Raw genomic sequence first — 20,095 nt, 5'->3', positions numbered from 1 at the left:
CAAACTTTTGTTTAAGATCTATTCTGATTGGTGGAAGGAGGCCTGGGCAACAAAAATAGAAGCATTGGGAAGAATTCCTTTTTATGTGCTCACTTTTTCACCTCGAGACTTTAGACGAATTTTTTCAGTTAGCAACTCATTGACTATAGAGTCAATAGAAGAAAGTAAATTGATATACAGAATGTTTTCATGAAGGCCCTCAAAATCATCTTGAAGAGTCAATAAAACTGAACCAAGCGTTGTTCTTCCCTATGAGCAACATATGGAGCAAACTCTCTCAATTGTGCAAATTCTGTAATTGCTAACTGATCCCAAAGGTTAGACATTGCAGATGAAAATTTCTAAACACTCATACTATTTTGTTGTAGAGCATGAGTGTCTATCTCTAATTGATGTTGTTTTACAAAGTTAGATTGAATATACAATCTCTCTAAGTGATTCCAAACTTCCTTGGTGGTTTCATACTTTGCAAGTTGGATGCAACACAAAGTTGTTGATCCAACTGATAATTTTTGAATTGCAAGCTTCCCAGACATCTAATTGTTCTACATATTTTTCATCTTCACTATAGACAAGTTTGACAAGGGTTCCTAAAACATACCCCCACATTCGTTTGCCTTTCAAAAAATTCCTCATCACATTACTCAATAGGAGTAATTTTACCCATTCAATTGCACAGTAATAAACTAAAATGAATTATCTTTTGCACCGGTCATTATAATAATAAAAGTATATGCTATAATTAACCATTGCATTTTTCCATCGTCAGATGGATTTAAAGGACTCAAAATCCTATCTCCACCCTTCAAAATATAACTTGGATGTGAGAAATATTGTCTTAAAGTTTCAAGACGATCTAACAGTTGAAACTCAAGAAAATGAAATTCTTCTTAGCCGTCTAAAAGAATTTCGCATATAAAATTCTTTTCTTCCTTGTTATGCAACGAGATGGATTCACTTTGATACCATATGCATAAAGCAAAGAATACAAATAAAATATAAAAGACAACATAAAAAGAAGAGAAAGAGATAATTATAAAAGGAGACTATCAAATTATATTACAAGTCTTAAAGTTTACAAAGGAAAGAATATAAATAGATAAAAATAATAACAAAAAACTAATCTATCCTTACATAATAATAGTCAGCTATGCTGACATCTTTGTATCTTACATAATAATAGTCAGCTATGCTGACATCTTAGTATGTGAAACCTATGGAACTTAGTTCATCTTCAAATATTTGAAAATTTTGCTGTCCCATTTTTTCATGTTCCATGTAAAACTTTATCCATTGGGATGTCTTTCTTTCTTGTCATCATATAGATTCTATTTGTTATGAAAGATGGCGAACAGCAAAGCTATAAAGGACAACCAGGGATTAAAGTAGAAAATCTTCTTGTTCCAAACTTCACTAGAAAAGCTACTTGTTTCGAGAAAATCCAGGAAATTATCTCGTTACTTTGGAATCTACACACAAACAAAACAACTACACAATTTTTGTTGAGAGAATTTTTGCATTGTTGATCCGTCTTGTAGACCATGCCTATAAATCAATCCAACTACTCCAACTCTCAATCTACCGCGGATGGAGAAATCGATGGCCATCAATCTCCTTCTCTTCCTTTGCTTGATTTCCTCCTTTTTCCTCTGCAATGGCGTAGTGATAGTCCCTAGATCCGCCGCGGCCGCCCATAGAACAGTACTGGAGCAACGCGGGGGAGGGCCGTACGAGACGAGGTACTTCACGCAGACATTGGACCACTTCAACTACAAGCCAGACGGGTACATGCAGTTCCGGCAGAAGTACCTGGTGAACGACTCGTTCTGGGAGGGAAGAGGCTCCCCCATCTTCGTCTACGCCGGCAGCGAAGCCAGCATCGAATTCATCGCCGACAACGCCGGCTTCGTGTTCGACGTCGCTCCTTCCTTCAAGGCCCTCCTGCTCTTCATCGAGGTGCTTTCATTACGCAGTCCATAACCATCTTCACTACCTTATTTGAATCAGGTACGTGCCGTGACAGCATAGGTACTACGGGGAGTCTCTTCCATTTGGTGACGTTGGCAACTCAAGCACTTTGGGTTATTTGAGCACAGCACAAGCTCTTGCAGATTACGCAGCTCTAATCACTGACTTGAAGAAGAATTTGTCTTCAGAGCACTCTCCTGTCGTTGCCTTTGGTGGTTCCTATGGAGGAAGTAAGATCGTGTACAACTAACTACGTTTTGTCCGATATATTGAGACCATCACTGATTGATTTTTATGCTGGACACTAGTGCTGGCTGCTTGGTTCAGGCTCAAGTACCCGCACGTAGTGATTGGCTCAGTGGCATCATCTGCACCGATTCTTCAATTCGATGACCTCGTTTCACCTTACACCTTCATTGACATCGTCACCAATGACTTCAAGGTCTGGATATCAAAACTGGTTGCACTGTTCTTCTTCTCTGTTTGATTATCTGAATCGCATGGCTTGTTGAATGATTTAGAGTGAAAGCGAAAGCTGCTTCAAAACAATAAAGAATTCATGGAAGGAAATGGATGACGCCTTGCGACAACCAGGAGGACCTCAGAAATTGGGCAAGGCATTCAAACTATGCCCGTAAGCTAAGAACATCTTCCATTATCACAACAAGATGTCCTCTTCGTGCAGTAGCTAATTCTCTGGGCTTCGTTGTCGTTCACAGCGGTGCCAAACCAAAATATGTGCCTAGTTGGATCTCCCGTGCTTTCATTTATGGTGCCATGACAGATTATCCCACTGCCTCTGACTTTCTAACTCCTCTTCCAGCCTTTCCTGTGAAACAAGTAAGTAGTTTAGTTCACCTTCAACCATGAAGAACAACACAGGAGTTAGTTTTGGTGCTAATGTAACTCTTGTAGATGTGCAAGGCCATTGACAATCCAACAGCAGGGAATGATACTCTCTCCAGATTATACGCAGCTATGAACATATACTACAATTATACTGGCACTGCAAGCTGCTTCGATCTCGACTCGGGTAGCCGTATCGGATTCGATTCGTGGGATTTTCAGTTAATTGCACAATTCTCTACTGCTTAACGAGCAATTTGCCTGACAATGAGTAAATCAGTGGCACTTTTGGTCCACAGTCTTGCACAGAGATGATCCTTATTGTGAGAGGCAGCAGAAATGAGAGCATGTTCCCTGCGGAATCTTATGATTACCAGAAGCAACTGGCCTACTGCAAAGAGGCCTACAAGATATCGCCTCGACTGCACTGGATCACCACTGAATTTGGAGGCCATGTGAGCTTCCTCAACAATTGAATCACATATTTCTTTTGTTGTTCTTGCCATTGCCATTGACCTCTGTTCATTGGCATATATAGCACATTAAGAGGGTGCTGAAAAGGTTTGGAAGTAACATCATATTCTTCAATGGACTAAGAGATCCATGGAGCGGTGGCGGGTAAAATCATCATCCGTCATGCCCATCTATTCAAGTAAACAACTGTAAATCGATCGATAAGGTTCCTCGATCGTGTTCTATGCAGGGTGCTGAAGTCTATCAACCCAAGCCTCATAGCCATAGTTGCACCTCAAGGTACATAGTGAACAACTGTCTGAAGATTGTCTCTTACATGTTTGACTACTGAAACAAAAAAAAAAAAAAACATTTTGTTTTGTTGATTTTAACAGGTGCACATCATGTAGACCTTAGATTTGCCACAGAGCAGGACCCCGTTTGGCTACAAAATGTGAGGAGAAAGGAGATTCAGATTATATCCAAATGGCTTAAGCAGTATTATGAAGACTCGAGAATATAAAAACAACCTCTTCCATAACAAACAATGAGAGAAATGACCTTTTGTATTTTTATTTATTGTCCAATAAATTCTTAAAAACGAGTTTTTTTCTTCTTTACTATCCAATTTAATAATATAAATCAACTATCAATTTAGAATTTTATTGATTCAATCAAAATTTCACATTAAAAAGATTTAGTAAAGATTATAGATTTAAAAAGATATATAATATCTCTATTAGCATGAGACATTTTGGATAGAACCCAAGAGTAAAGTCATGAAGGTATAGGTCTAAAGTGGACAATATCATATCATTATGGAAATATGTGAACACTCTTTAAATACAACAAATGGTATCAGAGCCATGGTTCAGACCAGATGCCATGTGGGTGGCCTTGAACGAAGTTGAGGATGGACCCGGAGCAGATTAGGATGACTGGATGCTTGCTCGTGGGACGATCCAGACCATAAAAATAATTGTAATCCTTCATTTGAAGAAGGACCATGCTCTCCCAGCCAACTCGACTGGACGTGGCTTCCGTATCAACGATATCTCTTGGAACATCCCGACTAGGTGCCTCATCTAAGCTCGCACACTATCTTTGGGAACATTTTCACTATGACTCGTACATTTTAAGAACATCTAATTGAAAACATCCCCGCTTATGCTCACATGTTATCTTTAGTAACATTCTAGATCTAGGACATCCCTGTTGCAACTTATATATTTTTTAGAAATATCTTTGACTGAGAACATTCCTACTATGACTCATACCTTCTCTAGGGGCATCCTTGACTGGAAAGATCCCTGCTATGACTCATACATTCTCTGAAAACATCTCCGACCAAAAATATCCCCATGCTCACATGTTACCTCTAGAAACATCTTGAATTGGGAACATCTCTGTTATGCTCATATGTTCTCTCGGACATTCCTGATAAGAAATATCCCCGTTATGCTCATACACCCATTCTCATGCGTCCGATTAGAACATTCCTACTCGAGCACATCCTTGTAAAAGCCCTCCTCAAGGGATGGATCCATGTCCATTTGCACAAAGCTACATGGACCCTCGTCTGCCTCCACTTAACCTAATGGCACTACATTTAACATGTTCCTCCATGGCTAGTCGGCGGTTCAACAACTACCAACAACCACTACCTAACACGATTAGTCGATAGACCTTACCTTGATAGTAATGGCAAATTGATAGTACAAAGTTGATGCTGCAACTGCATGGGTCGACCTTTGTTGTCACTTGACCCAAATAACTTCATGAGTTATTGTTGGGTTTCTTGTAAAATTAAAGCATTAAAATAAGCACAACAGAAAAAATAATCCACTAGAGATCTAAACCAATTCTAATTATATTGTTGGTGTAGAATTTTTACCTCTTGATGCGTAAATTTTTGCGTATCTAGAGAGTTTGATCCATGTCAGCACGATCAATACGTTTGCGCTTTGAATGGTATCCACATGAGTACAATCATCACCCGTCGCACGAGGACAATTAGAGTCTCTCAAAATTATATACCCATAGTGCTACCTACCATGCATATATATAAGTTAAGATAAAACTCTAACTTTTAAGGTTGTCTTTTCAGATAAGACATGTTCGCCGCCACTAAGTCTTATCTAATAAGACTTTTTAAAATGTGATCAAGTCTTATTAAAAATGACTAAGTTTTATCTAATAAGACTTTATCTAATAACGTGGTCAAATCTTATTTACTAAAAATTATCTAATAATATGTGCTTCATTTGATTTGAGTTTATTTGAAAACTCAAACTAAATATTAGACTAACAATTAATCCAATAAATTTAAAATTCAATTAGATTAACCTATTAATCTAATAAGAAGATCCAATTAAATTAAAGTGAGACTTTTATTGTATTCCTAACGGTTAAAGTTAAGGCCCAAGTGATGACCTGAATAGTACCATCAGTATAATGTTAAATAGTAATTTGTAATTGATTAGCATGAAGCATTAATTATGTTTATGTTTCTTAGGAGTTAAGTTTAGGTTGAGTATTAAGTATCTTTATCTTTTCCTAGGTAGTCAAAGTTTATTTCCAAGGCTAATTAAAGTTCAGTTGCAATTTATATTTTCCATGCAATCAATGTAATTCTAAAGCATTTTCTCTATAAATTCATGTACTGCATATCCATAAAAGTAATGGGAAAGATAAAAAGTTAGAGAAGCATATTTACCTCTTCTCTTAATTTCCTTTTTTCTTCTTTTGTCTCCAACAAATTTGGTATCAGAGCAATTATTAGAAAAGATATCTTTATAAAATCCAAACTCTGTTTTCTCATACACAGCAAGCAGATTCCAGTTCTCAATGGAGAGCATTATGATTATGGAATTCTCAAATGGAAATCATCTTTCTTTCACAATATTTATGGGACATGATTGAAGAAGGTTATATGGAGAGACAAGACTAGCAAGGTTCTTCTTCTCAGGCAAGAGAAAAAGAGAATGAATACAAGGAGAATGTGAAAAAATGCTACAACATTGAGGATCATCCAACAAGGGGTAAGTGAAACTATTTATCCCAGAATTTATGACATCAAGAAGGCTAAAGAAGCTTGGGAAACTCTACAAATAGAGTTTCAAGGGTTAGAAAAAGTCATCTCCATCAAGTTACAAAGCTTATGGAGTGAATTTGAAAATTTATCAATGAAAGAAGAATTTGTTAAAGATTTTTTCTCTAGAGTTGCTGAGATTGTCAATCAAATCAAGAGTTGTGGAGATGCTATTCCTGAAAGGAAAGTTGTTGAGAAAATCTTAAGAGGGCTTCCTCAAAAATTTGAGCAAATAGTTGTTGTTATTGAAGAAACAAAAGATCTCATAATGTTTACACAATATGAACTTATGGGATCTTTAGAAGCACATGAGAAAAGAGTAAGCAGATACAACAATCAACCCATGGAGCATGCTTTTCAAGCAAAAGTGAACAACTCTAGAAATTTCAAACCATAACCAAAAGGTAGAGGGATCTCATTTCATGGACAGTTTGACAATAGAAGTCGTGGAAGGTATTTTCAAGGTAGAGGAAGAGGAGGAAGAGATTCTTCATGGCAGCAAAAAACTAGTAACTCTGATTCTTTATGTTTCATTTGTAAGAAAGCTGGCCATGAGTCCAAGAATTGTTATTTAGAATGCACTAGATGCAAAATTCCTAATCATTCTTATAAGAATTGTTGGTATAAAGAAAAGGAAAAAAAAATCAAAAAGGTAGTTAATTTTTCAGCAGAAGATGATAACAATAAATTATTCTTTTCTACTATAGATAATGAGAAATCTAGTGAAATATGGTATTTAGATAATGGTTGTAGCAATCACTTAATTGGAAATTAGTCAACATTTGAAGAGCTGGATAAAAATTACTATTCTCATGTTGAACTTAGTGACGGAAAGCAAGTTAAGATCGAAACAAAAGGAGTTATTGCAGTTCATACAAGTGTAGGTAACAAAAAATTTATTCATGATGTGCATTATTTTCCTAATATTTCCCAGAATCTTTTGAGTATTAGACAAATGATGAGAAAAGGTTACAAGCCAATCTTCGATAATGATAGATGTGAAATTTTTTACAAGAAATCTGAAGAACAAATTGTTGTCATGATGTTGACTTCCAATAATCTTTTTCCCTTTCATATGAAATCATTTCAAAATACTGCTTTTAGAAGTGAAAGTGTTGATAAATCTTATATTTTGCATTTGAGATATGGTCATTTGAATCTTAAAGGCCTACCATTATTGAAACAAAAGAATATGGTTGTTGGACTTCTAGAAATTAAGCAACAACATGAGGTTTGTGAAGGTTGCATTTATGGCAAAATGCATCGATTTCCATTTCCAAAAATAGCCTAGAGAGCTCATTTCTCTCTTGAGCTAGTACATGCAGATTTTTGTGGTCCAACTAGAGCTCCTCTTAGTAACAAAAGGTATTTTCTGATATTTGTTGATGATTTTACTAGAATGATTTGGGTTTATATTCTCGAGAAGAAATATGAAGCCTTCACCAAGTTTCTACACTTTAAAGCACTAGTTGAAAAGCAAAGTGGTTGTCTTATAAAGACCTTAAGAACATATCATGGAGGAGAGTTCATTTACAAGCCTTTTCTCAATTATTACAAAGAAGAGGGCATTCAAAGACAACTTACAATCAGATATACACCACAATAGAATGGTATCATCGAAAGAAAAAATAGAACAATTGTAGAAATAGCTAGAAGCATGTTAAAAGGTAAAGGACTTCCCAATAAATTCTGGGCTAAAGCTGTAAATACTACTGTGCATATTCTCAATTAGTCTTCTACCAAAGCAGTTCAAAATATAACTCCTTTTGAAGCATGGCATGATAGAAAACCAATTGTAAGTCAATTTAAGGTCTTTGGGTGTGTTGCTTATGCTCTTGTTCAAAATAGAGAAAAGTTTGATGAAAAGGGAGAAAAACTTATTTTCATTAGTTATGCTGATGAATGCAAAGATTATCGACTTTCAATCCATTAACTAATCAATTAGTTCTTTCAAGGGATGTGATTTTTGATGAAACAACAACATGGAAATGGGAAACTGAAGAAGTTACTGAAGTACCTATGGAACACTTATTTTTTGAACCAAAGCAATCAGTTAAAGATGTTGGTTTGTTAAGGAATAATTATGAAGATGATTCAGATTCAGAAACTCCTCCAGAAAGGTTTTGTTCCTTAGTAGATATTTATGAATCCTGTAATGTTGTATTTTTTACCTACGAGCCACAATATTTTGAGGATACTATAAAAGAAGAAGTCTGAAGAAAAGCCATGAATGAAGAAGTAAGGAGCATTGAGAAGAATCATACTTAGTAGTTAATAGACCTTCCAGAAGAAAAAGAAGCAATTGGCTTAAAATGGGTATATATGACTAAGTATAATGAAGCTAGCAGTGTGCAAAAACATAAGGCAATGTTAGTGGCAAAAGGCTATTCTCAACAACCTGGTGTGGATTTCAATGAAACTTTTGCTCCCGTAGTACGAATGGAGACTATTAAAATTTTTCTTGCCTTGCCAGCTCAACTAGAGTTACAAGTATTTCCACTTGATGTTAAATCAACTTTTCTAAATGGAGAGTTAGAAGAAGAGGTTTATGTGAAACAACCTCAAGGATATGAAATAAAAGGGAACGAAGAGAAAGTTTATAAGCTACACAAAGCACTTTATGGGCTTAAACAAGCTCCAAGAACATGGAATACTAACATGATAGGAGTTTTGCCACTCCCAGCCGGGCAAGCTCAAGCACCCGGTTAGCCACAACAAGAAGCAATATTAGTGCGACAAGAAGAGAATCGTAGCAACACCCCCGAGGTAATATTAACATGATAGCTGGAGGACCAAAGGATGGTGATTCCAACCGGGCGAGGAAGGCACATGCTCAGCGATTGGAAATTCATGCTGTGGGATGTAGTGCAGAAAAGGCAGCCGAACTAGAAATTAACTTTGGGCCTAGAGATCTGGAAGGGGTAGAAGTGCCCCATGATGATGCATTAATAATCAAGGTTGTTATAGCCAATTATAATATTTCTCGTACCTTCATTGACATTGGTAGTTCAGTTAATATTATTTTCAAACAAGCTTTTGATCAGTTGCAAATAGATCTGAGCGAGCTGTAGCCCATGGTAACTCCTTTATATGGGTTCATTGGAAATGAAGTCCAGTTGTTGGGTCAGATAAAATTAACTATATCTCTAGGAGAGGAGCCTTTAATGAGGACGTGTCGTCATATTTTATAGTGGTGGATGCGCTCTCTGCCTATAATGTTATCTTGGATCGATCGACCTTAAATGAATTATGGGCGATCATTTCTACCTTCTGTCAGAAAATTATATTTCCTGTGGATGATCAAGTAGTAGAGGTAAAGGGTGATCAATTAGTAGCTCGCAAGTGCTACATGGAGATAGTCAGGACGGAGGTCAATGCTATACGGAAGATGCAAAGAATGGGAGTCAATGTCATTCAGGAAGGATCGTCTGCCCTGGTATATGAAGAAAAGGAAGAGGTACAGATTCAAGTTGGCCGACCGAAAGCTGTTACTCGTGTGGCATCAATTCTGGAATCAAAACTGAAAGTCGAATTGCTCCATGGACATTTGCATGGACGCCTAAGGAAATAACAAGTGTATCTCCTATGGTCATGGAGCATGCTCTTCATGTGTATCCTGATATCCGACAGGTCAAACAAAGGAAGCGGGATGTTGGTGTTGATCAAAATAAAATCATCACGGAAGAGGTGGATAAACTATTAGAAGTTGGCTATATTCGAGAAGTTTAATTCCCTAGTTGGTTGGCTAATGTTGTCCTTGTCTCCAAGCCTAGAAACAAATGACGTGTGTGTATAGACTTCCGGGATCTTAATAAAGCTTGCCCAAAGGATTATTATCCCTTGCCTCACATCGATCAGGTGGTGGGTTCTACTGCTGGGTGCGAGTTTATATGTATGCTAGATGTTTATCAGGGATATCATCAAATCCCACTTGCTAAGGAGGATCAAGAAAAGGTTAGTTTTATAATTGCTGAAGATACTTATTGTTATAATGTTATGCCTTTCGGATTAAAGAATGCAGGGGTCACGTATCAGAGGTTCATGAATAAGGTTTTTTAGAAGCGGATTGGAAGGAATATAGAGGTTTATGTGGATAATATTATTATTAAATCTCTAAGAGTCTCAGATTTATGTGTGGACATAGAAGAAACCTGCGGAAGTCTGAGGCGGTATGAGCTCAAACTCAACCCTTACAAATGTTTATTTGGAGCCAAAAGTGGAAAATTCTTGGGATACATGGTATTCAATTCTTTGGTGTAGTTAATGGGAAGCGTGGACAATATTACAAGGAAATATACACATTTTCCTGAGCAAATAGATTGGTTTCCCTTTATTCAGTCGATCGGGGATATTAAGGGGTGACCGGGCAGGCTCCCTTAAGGGGAACCAGAGACTTTAAACCATCATTTAGTCAACCGGGGACCTTAAAGGGAGACCGGACAGGCTCCCTTAAGGGGAACCGGAGACTTTAAATCATCATTTAGTCGATTGGGGATCTTAAGGGGTGACCGGACATACTCCCTTAAGGGGAATCGGAGACTTTAAATCATCATTCAGTCGATCGGGGACCTTAAGTAGTGACCGGACAGGCTCCCTTAAGGGGAACCGGAGACTTTACACCATCATTCAATCGATTAGGGACCTTAAGGGGTAACTGAACAGGCTTCCTTAAGGGGAACCGAAGATTTTAAACCATCATTCAGTCGATCGGGGACCTTAAGGGGTGATTGGACAAACTTCCTTAAGGGGAACAAGAGACTTTAAATCATTATTCAGTCGATCGGGGACCTTAAGGGGTGACCGGACAGACTCCCTTAAGAGGAGCCGGAGACTTTAAACCATCATTCAGTCGATCAGGGACCTTAAAGGATGACTGGATATGCTCCCTTAAGGGGAACCAGAGACTTTAAACCATTATTCAGTCGATTAGGGACATTAAGGGGTGACCGTATAGGCTACCTTAAGGGGAACCGAAGACTTTAAACCTTCATTTAGTCGATTGGGGACCTTAAGGGGTGACCGGGCAGACTCCCTTAAGGAGAACCGGGGACTTTAAACCCCAACGAGTTAATCAAAGCATATAGATTGTGAGTATTATATTTAGCTCATTTCATTCGGTGGCATAAGGCCTATCGGCTCATCAGGTATAGTTATTTCGTCCAAGAATATATGCTCAACCGACTTATTAGACAACTCGAGGATCCTTTATACGAGCAAGGTGCTCAGCCCATTGATAGTTAGTATTTTTGTGCATAAATTTGGCTCTTTAATTGAGTATTTTGCATCTCCTCAGATGATGAATTCTTGTTTTATCTTATATCTTATGAGTCGAGAATTATTTAGAGCCTTGTTGCATTTTCTATATATTTCTTGTGGAATCCTATCTAATAATGGTACTTTATTTGTTTTGAAGGAATAAGCTCATTGGACTACAAGAATTTGGATTGGGCCCGATCCATTAAATGGAGCTTTCCTCTTGAGCTAACCCATGTCAAACCTTCTCATCAAATCCCTAATTTTCCTCCTAAACTAAGCCCTAAACCAAATGCAAATCCTGGTTCAAACCTTGGTATAAAACCCAAAAGAATCGCGGATGAACAGTGGCTGCGCCTACTGTTCATCGTGCCATCGGCGATTTCTTCTCCGTTAGCGCGCGCGCAAGCCCCCGATTCCAGTAATAATCTCATCTTGAGCTGCAGATCCATTGAGGAAGAAGCAAGGAAGCTGCTGACCTAATTTCCTGAAGCTGGAGGTTCGCCAAAGAGGTCTCGACGGCAAGCTTGGCTGCGATTCAAATCTTCATTTCCGCCCCTGTTCGAATGGTATTGACAGCAGGAGATCATCAGCCATCATCGGGAAAAGTTAGAGAGGTCTCTCTAATGTTTTCCGATTTACATCCAGTCACCATCAGAGCCCCATCAGCAAACAACTGCTGAGCCCAGATTTGAATCGCAGATCCAGATTTCAACAATTCTGTGCAGATTCGAACTTGTATTTTGTCAGAGAGGTTTCTTTGATCAAGATCAGCAAGTTTCAGATCTGAACACAAACCAGCTGCGTTTTTTTTCTGCTTTTCTGGATTTCACATTTGAGGTTTCGAGTGAGGACTCTTGTTGACGCCAAGAGTTGTGATTCAAGAATTGGTTGTGATTGGAATTGGTTTAGTTTAATCCTGCATTTCATTACTGTTTTTAGCTAGATCTAGATCTCGTTTGTAGCTCAGTTTAGTGCTTAGATTAGATTCTTTCCAAAATTTTGTTTGCTGTCCCTGTTCTTTAGTGCAGAATTATTAGCAAGTTTCTGTTAATGAAAGTAGTTACAGTTCTTGATATCAATTCAACAATTTCAATGGATTTAAGTGAGTTTAATTGGTTACTGGTCTTGTAGTTGCTACAGATTTGATTGTAGATCTTTGACACAGAAATTTCCAGTAGAATACTTAAGTGGAATCAGTTCTGATTTTATTTTAATGCAGTAATTCCAGTAGGTTGCTATGAAGATGATTAGGTTTCAATCTGTGAGTTCGATACAGTTAGTCTATAGGTTCTATTAGTGTAATAAGTTGTTGTCCTTGTAGTTTTTGCAGACTTCCTTATTGTTATTTGACGCAGTACTTTCAGCTAGTTTTCATACTTTCATTGTTCTCGATGCAGTAATTTTAGTTAGTGTTGTTTAGTGTAATGGATTCCAGATTTTAACTTAGAGAAGAATGCTAGTGCTTTAGCATTAAAGAGTAGTTTTTGTTCGACTGCATTTGACTTTGGTTGTTTCAATTTATTTGAATCGTTTCAGTTTTGAGTAGTTGCCGACGTAGAAAATTGCTTTGTGTTTACCTCATCTTAGATTTCATTCATTAGTGTGTACTCAACTCAGCTAATCTAGTTTAGGAATAAATGAATACCATAACACCTAAAATGAATATTCGTTTACTAGTTTCCTTGAGAGACTCGACCTTGGCTTTATACTGCAACAATCTGGAGTAGTTGGGAGTTTTTGAGATTAATTAATTTGGAGTTCATTCGTGACAACCAATTCGAACGTACCAAATTTTGGTGCCATTGCCGGGGAAACTAGTAGAGTTTGTTTGTTTTTAGATTTTGTTATCACTTGCTTAATTTTAGTGCCAATCTACTTTTGTTCTAATCGTTGATTTTTGGTTGTATGACCAGGTCTTCGGGTGATAAGTTACTTGATCTTGATCCAGAGATTGAAAGGACTTTCAGAGCTTTGAGAATTCAGGAAAAAATTTCAGAGGACTCAGGAAGTTCTTTATCATCTTCAGATACCCCCATGGCTGATCAGAGCAGAACAATGAAGGAGCTTGCAGCTCCTGATGAGGCTTTCAAGTATTCATGCATCACTTATCCAACTTTAGCTGCTGATTTTGAGCTGAGATCTGGGTTGATTCATTTGCTTCCCAAATATCAAGGATTATCTGGAGAAGACCCAAACAGACATTTGCATGAATTCCATGTGGTTTGCTCAACCATGAAGCCACAAGGAATTTCAAAAGAGGATATCAAGCTAAGGGCTTTTCCATTTTCATTAACTGGAGTAGCAAAAGATTGATTGTATTATTTGCCACCAGGATACATTACTTCTTGGATTGACATGAAGAAGGCATTCTTGGAGAAATTCTTTCCAGCTTCAAGGACTGCAACTATCAGGAAAAGCATCTGTGGGATTCAACAAGTGGTGGGAGAGACACTTTATGATTATTGGGAGAGATTCAAGAAACTATGTTCAAGTTGTCCTCAACACCAAATCAGTGAGCAGTTACTAGTCCAATACTTCTATGAGAGTTTATTACCTATGGATAGAAGTATGATAGATGCAGCAGCTGGAGGAGCTTTAGTGAACAAAACTCCAGAGCAAGCACGGGAGCTAATTTCGAACATGGCTGAAAATTCACAGCAATTTGGAAGTAGAGCACTCACGACCAGAGGAGTTGGTGAAGTTCAAATGGTTTCAAATGATCAAAAGGAGATAAAGAATTCATTGATGGAATTAACGACCTTGGTGAAACAACTAGCCTTGAACAACGCTACGCAATCTTCTAATGTGCCAACTATGCAATTTCCATGTAAACAAAGTGTAGTTTGTAGCATTTGTTCAAGTCAAGATCACCTTTCAGAACTTTGTCCGAATCTCCATCAGGATGAGTCTTTAGCAGCCTTTTCTAGAGCCCAATTCCAACAAAAATATGATCCTCATTCTTCTACATACAATCGGGGTTGGAGAGATCATCCAAATTTGAGGTATGGTAATTCATTTTATCAACAACCATCTTCGAATCAGCAAAATCAGCAGCATAATCAGAATTTCCAGCAAGGTTTCCAGCAGCATCAGCAAAGTTTTCAGCATAATTACCAACCTGCAAATCAATATCAGCAATCGTATCAGCCTTATCAGCAATTCCAGAATCAGAATCAGCATTATCAATCTCAAAATTAGAATTTCCAGCAAGCAATTCCAGCACTTCCAACACCTACAAGGATGAGTTTAACTCAAGGAGGTTCCAGTAATGCTTCAAATTCAGATCCACAGCAAGCTAGATTGGAGGAATTAATGCAGCAAATTCTTCAGCAGCAACAAAATCAGGAAAGGCAGATTGGGCAATTGGCTTCTAGCATTAATCAGATTCAAGCTCAGGGATCGAGTCAATTGCCATCTCAAACAATTCCGAATCCTAAAGGGAACGTTAGTGCATTAACTTCAAGGAGTGGGAGAAAAATTTCAGAATCTTCAAGAGGAAGAGCTGCTGCTGAAAATTTTTCAGAAATCCAGCCATCCAGTTTCAGCAATGAAGAATTTCCAGAAGTGCAGAATGTGCCAGTTTCAAGTTCTCATCAAATTCACATTGATCCATACGGTTTGGAGCATTCACAAGGAGATGGAAGCTTAATTTCGGAAAATTCCAGCTGCTTTTGTCCAGCTGAGCCAGTTCCAGCAGGAAACCCAGATCTCAACAAATCTGGAATTTCAGAGTATCATCAGTCAGCTCAGAAAGATTCAGAGCCGAGCCTTCCCTTACCCTTTCCTCAACGCAAAGTTCAACCAAGAAGAGATGCAGAGGAGGAGAAAGCTAAGGAGTTCCAAGAGCTTGTGAATCTATTTAGCAAGGTAGAGGTTAATGTTCCCTTACTCACAATGATCAAGCAAATTCCAAAGTATGCAAAATTTTTGAAGGATCTTTGTGTGCACAAGAAGAAGTTGAAGGGGAATGAGTTGATTAGCATGGGCAAGAATGTGTCTGCACTTCTTCAAACAGTTCCTCAGAAATGCGAAGATCCTGGAGTTTTTACAGTCCCTTGTGAGATTGGGAGTAGTCTTTTTAAAGATGCCATGTTGGATTTGGGGGCTTCAATTAATGTGATGCCAAAATCAGTTTTTCAGACTTTGGGCATTGGACCATTGCAACCTACAGGAGTAGTCATTCAATTAGCTGACCGCAGCCAGACTCACCCAGCTGGAGTTATTGAAGATGTATTGGTGAAAGTGAGAGAACTTATCTTTCCTGCAGATTTTTATATCCTTGACATGGAGGGAGACTATCTGGCCAGTAGATCTCCACTCATTCTAGGACGACCATTTTTGAAGACTGCAAGGACCAAGATTGATGTTCATGCGGGCACACTTTCTATGGAGATAGGAGACACAATGGTCCGATTCAGTATTTTTGACGCTATGAAGCATCCTAGAGAAGATCATTCTATTCTTAGTTTGGATATTTCAAAGGACCTAGACAGTATAGATTTCTTTTCAGTGATTGATTCAGACTCAGATGCTGCAGAGGGTGGTATAGGTGATTTTTTGTTTTCAGAAGAGGAGGATATTTCAGCCTTGGTAGGGGATGATGAGTCTGGTGGAGTATTTCCAAGTGAGAGAGAGAATTTAAGTGTAGGGGATTGCTTAGGAGAAGCTCTATCCCTAGGATCGCTCAGAGAAGAGAAATTATGCGTAGGGGATTGCTTAGGAGAAGCTCTACCCTTAGGATCGCCTTCCGTTGACCAGACACAGGATGAGTTGAAGCCATTGCCGCCACACTTGAAGTATGCTTATTTAGGAGAGAATCAGCAGCTACCTGTCATCATAGCCCAGAATCTAGAACCAGAACAAGAAAGCAGATTATTGGAGATTTTGAGGCAGCATAGAAAGGCCATTGGATGGACTTTAGCAGATATTCCTGGCATCAATCCTTCTATTTGCATGCACAGGATTTACTTGGAGGAGGATGTGAAACCAGTGAGACAACCCCAGAGGAGACTTAACCCACTGATCCTTGATGTAGTAAAGAAAGAGGTGACTAGACTTCTACAGGCAGGTATCATTTACCCTATTTCTGACAGTAAGTGGGTAAGTCCCATCCATGTGGTTCCAAAGAAATCAGGGGTAACAGTTGTGACTAATGAAGAGAATGAGTTAGTGCCCACTAGAGTAAAGAATTCTTGGAGAGTTTGCGTGGACTATAGGTAGCTGAACCAAGCAAGCAGAAAGGACCACTACCCCCTACCTTTTATTGATCAGATGTTGGAGAGACTAGCGGGCAAGTCACATTATTGCTTCCTTGATGGTTACACGGGATATTTTCAGATTTGCATCGACCCAGAGGATCAGGAGAAGACCACCTTCACTTGTCCTTTCAGTACCTTTGCCTACAGACGGATGCCATTTGGATTATGCAATGCTCCAGGAATTTTCAGCGATGCATGGTAAGCATTTTTGGTGATTTATTAGAGCATTGCATGGAGGTTTTCATGGATGATTTTTCTGTATATGGTTCATCATTTGATGCATGTCTAGAAAATTTGTCTAAGGTTTTAGATAGATGCATTGAGACTGACTTGGTACTTAATTTTGAAAAATGTCATTTTATGGTTGAGCATGGTATTGTTTTAGGACACATAGTCTCTAGGAAAGGTATTGAGGTAGATCCTGCTAAAGTTAGCGCTATATCTTCTTTATCTTACCCCGCATGCGTGCGGGATGTTCGAGCTTTTCTTGGCCATGCAGGATTCAACAGGAGATTTATTAGGGACTTCAGTCAGATCGCTCTTCCATTGTCTCAGTTGCTTCAGAAAGATGTGGAGTTTCATTTTGATCAAAGGTGTAAGGAAGCTTTTCAGAGATTGAAGGAGGCTTTGATTTCTACTCCTATCATCAGGCCACCAGATTGGGCTTTACCTTTTGAGCTGATGTGTGATGCTTCGAATCTTGCCATAGGGGCAGTACTTGCACAGAGAATAGAGGGAGCACCACATGTGATCTGTTATGCATCGAAGACCTTAGATTCGGCTCAAGCAAACTACACCACAACAGAAAAAGAGCTTCTTGCCATTGTTTTTGCTTTAGATAAATTTCGATCATATTTACTTTGTTCTCACGTGGTTGTATTTTCTAATCATGCAGCGTTGAAGTTTCTCCTCAAGAAGCCAGATGCTAAGCCCAGATTGATTAGATGGATGCTTCTCCTCCAGGAGTTTGATTTGGAGATTCGTGATAGGAGTGGGAAGGAGAACTTGGTTGCAGATCATTTGAGCAGAATTGAAGGGGATTTGGATCACACGGTTATTGATGATGATTTTAGAGATGAGCAACTCTTTCGGATGCATGATGAGTTACCATGGTATGCAGATCTGGTAAATTTTTTAGTAGGTAATGTTTTTCCTGCACAATTTTCAAAAGCTCAAAAGGATAAATTGAAAAGTGATTCAAAATATTATGTGTGGGATGATCCTTATCTGTGGAAATTTTGTAGTGATCAGATTATTAGGAGATGCATACCTGATTTTGAGTTCCAGTCGGTACTTACATTTTGTCATTCATTCGAGTGTGGGGGACATTTCGGACCACAGAGGACTGCACGGAAAGTTTTGGAGTGTGGATTGTACTGGCCCACCCTTTTTCGTGATGCCTATGTTTTTTGTAGATCATGTGATAGGTGTCAACGAACTGGAAACATAGGACCTAGGAATGAAATGTCTCAACATTTCATGCTATTTTGTGAGGTCTTTGATATATGGGGCATTGATTTCATGGGTCCTTTTCCTGTCTCTTTTGGATTTTCATATATTTTGCTAGCAGTTGATTATGTTTCCAAATGGGTGGAGGCCATCCCCACCAGGACTGATGATTCTTCAGTTGTTTGTAGTTTTGTCAGGACACATATTTTCTGCAGGTTTGGCGTGCCCAGGGCAATAATCAGTGATCAAGGGTCATATTTTTGTAACAGACGCATGAAGACTATGCTGAGCAGATATGGAGTTTCACATAGAATTTCCACTCCCTATCATCCCCAAACAAATGGACAAGCCGAGGTATCAAATAGAGAAGTGAAGTCAATTTTGGAGAAAACAGTGAGACCTGACAGGAAAGATTGGAGTAAGAGATTAAATGATGCACTTTGGGCTTACAGGACAGCTTTCAAAACACCAATAGGGATGTCTCCATATAGGATGGTGTATGGTAAAGCTTGTCACCTTCCAGTGGAAATTGAACATAGAGCATTTTAGGCGGTAAAAGCTTGTAATTTTGATGCTAGCACAGCTGGAGAAGAGAGGAAATTACAACTCCAAGAACTTGAAGAGATTAGACTTGAGGCATTTGAGAACTCAAGGATCTACAAAGAAAAGACCAAGAATTTTCATGACAAACACATTATAGGGAAGGAGTTCAAAATTGGTGACAAAGTGCTTTTGTATAAATCCCGGCTTAAATTGATGAAAGGCACATTGAAATCTCGTTGGGAAGGACCCTTTAGTGTGACTAACATTTTCCCCTATGGAGTCTTGGAGATAAAGGAAGAGTCTACTGATCGGAAATTTAAAGTGAATGGACATAGGCTAAAGATATTTCATGAAGGAGCAAAAGGGATGGTGATGCAAGAAATGAACAGTACCAAGGCCATCTATTCAATGTGAAAGGGAAGTCTTGTTATTTCTCATTATTTCATGTCTTTGAAGATATAAATGTCTTTACATATTTACATGAATAATTCACTTGTTCGTTTTAGTAGTCTTTATGCTTTCTAATAATGAATTCGGTCATAGTGAATAAGATGTCATCATTTGGTGGCCGGTTTAACTTCTTAGTTTTCTTAGTAGTTTTACTTTCACATATAATAATTCAAATTTTAGGAATCATGTCCCTGTAAAAACCATTGAATCAAATTTGGTAGTTTTGGGTTAATAATTGATAACCCCCTTACACTTCTTTATATCATTTCAGAGGTTTTAAAATAGAGTTACATTTGAGCATGAAGTTTCAAGTCTTTGTTGCATAAATGAATTCTAGGCTTGCGTAAGGTTAACATTTAGTGATGGATTCTAATTGATAATTTGAGATAATAACTTTTGCTTGCCTAGTGATGATTGAGCCTAATTGTGTGATGCACTGATGGTTTTTGTCACTCTAGAACTTGCTTGAATCTTTTCAATATTCCACTTGATCAGAGATTAAATTATTTGAATGAAGGTTATTCCAATTCCCCACTAGTTATCACTAATTGTCTTTTCCTAAATCATCATATCATTTATCTTTCCCTTTGTTTTATTATCTTGGATATGGTTACAAGGGATGTTGTGTGATGCTTTTATTTTGACCGGGACGCCAAAAATTTAAGTGTGGGGGAAATAATTAGTCTTTGAGATATTTAGTCTTTGATTCAGCAGAAGTAATCATTTACAGCAAATGAAGGACCTGTTTTAAGGGAAGAAAGTTATGATTTCAATTTATGGA

At 38.2% G+C, this 20,095-nt stretch overlaps 2 protein-coding genes across 2 annotated transcripts; both read left to right on the top strand.

Annotated features, from left to right (window-relative positions):
- Positions 1 to 1,535: 1,535 nt before the first annotated feature.
- Positions 1,536 to 3,790, top strand: LOC121972969 (lysosomal Pro-X carboxypeptidase-like). Its single transcript, XM_042524577.1, has 10 exons — positions 1,536 to 1,956; positions 2,024 to 2,198; positions 2,277 to 2,410; positions 2,490 to 2,602; positions 2,688 to 2,808; positions 2,884 to 3,035; positions 3,095 to 3,269; positions 3,353 to 3,432; positions 3,518 to 3,567; positions 3,663 to 3,790. Exons 1-10 carry the CDS (start codon positions 1,588 to 1,590, stop codon positions 3,788 to 3,790), a joined length of 1,497 nt encoding a protein of 498 aa, XP_042380511.1. The 5' UTR covers positions 1,536 to 1,587.
- Positions 3,791 to 14,854: 11,064 nt separating this feature from the next.
- Positions 14,855 to 18,870, top strand: LOC121972968. The gene is made up of 4 exons (XM_042524576.1): positions 14,855 to 16,779; positions 16,952 to 17,070; positions 17,372 to 17,984; positions 18,537 to 18,870. The coding sequence occupies exons 1-4, from the start codon at positions 14,855 to 14,857 to the stop codon at positions 18,868 to 18,870; spliced, it is 2,991 nt and encodes a 996-aa protein (XP_042380510.1).
- The last annotated feature ends 1,225 nt before the right edge of the window (positions 18,871 to 20,095 follow it).

Source organism: Zingiber officinale, chromosome 4A, assembly GCF_018446385.1.
Source record: "Zingiber officinale cultivar Zhangliang chromosome 4A, Zo_v1.1, whole genome shotgun sequence".
NCBI lineage: Eukaryota > Viridiplantae > Streptophyta > Magnoliopsida > Zingiberales > Zingiberaceae > Zingiber > Zingiber officinale.
The sequence above is the reverse complement of the archived record's forward strand: the minus strand, read 5'-3'. Positions and strand labels throughout refer to the sequence as shown.

Bases quoted from the DNA above. Each gene is read 5' to 3' on its own strand.
- LOC121972969 (XM_042524577.1), top strand. From the start codon at position 1,588: ATGGAGAAATCGATGGCCATCAATCTCCTTCTCTTCCTTTGCTTGATT. The intron at 2,603-2,687 runs GTAAGCTAAGAA...TGTCGTTCACAG, and splicing joins AAGGCATTCAAACTATGCCC to CGGTGCCAAACCAAAATATG. The intron at 2,809-2,883 runs GTAAGTAGTTTA...TAACTCTTGTAG, and splicing joins CAGCCTTTCCTGTGAAACAA to ATGTGCAAGGCCATTGACAA.
- LOC121972968 (XM_042524576.1), top strand. From the start codon at position 14,855: ATGAGTTTAACTCAAGGAGGTTCCAGTAATGCTTCAAATTCAGATCCA. The intron at 16,780-16,951 runs GTTAGTGCCCAC...GGATATTTTCAG, and splicing joins GTGACTAATGAAGAGAATGA to ATTTGCATCGACCCAGAGGA. The intron at 17,985-18,536 runs GTATGCAGATCT...TATTTTCTGCAG, and splicing joins ATGCATGATGAGTTACCATG to GTTTGGCGTGCCCAGGGCAA.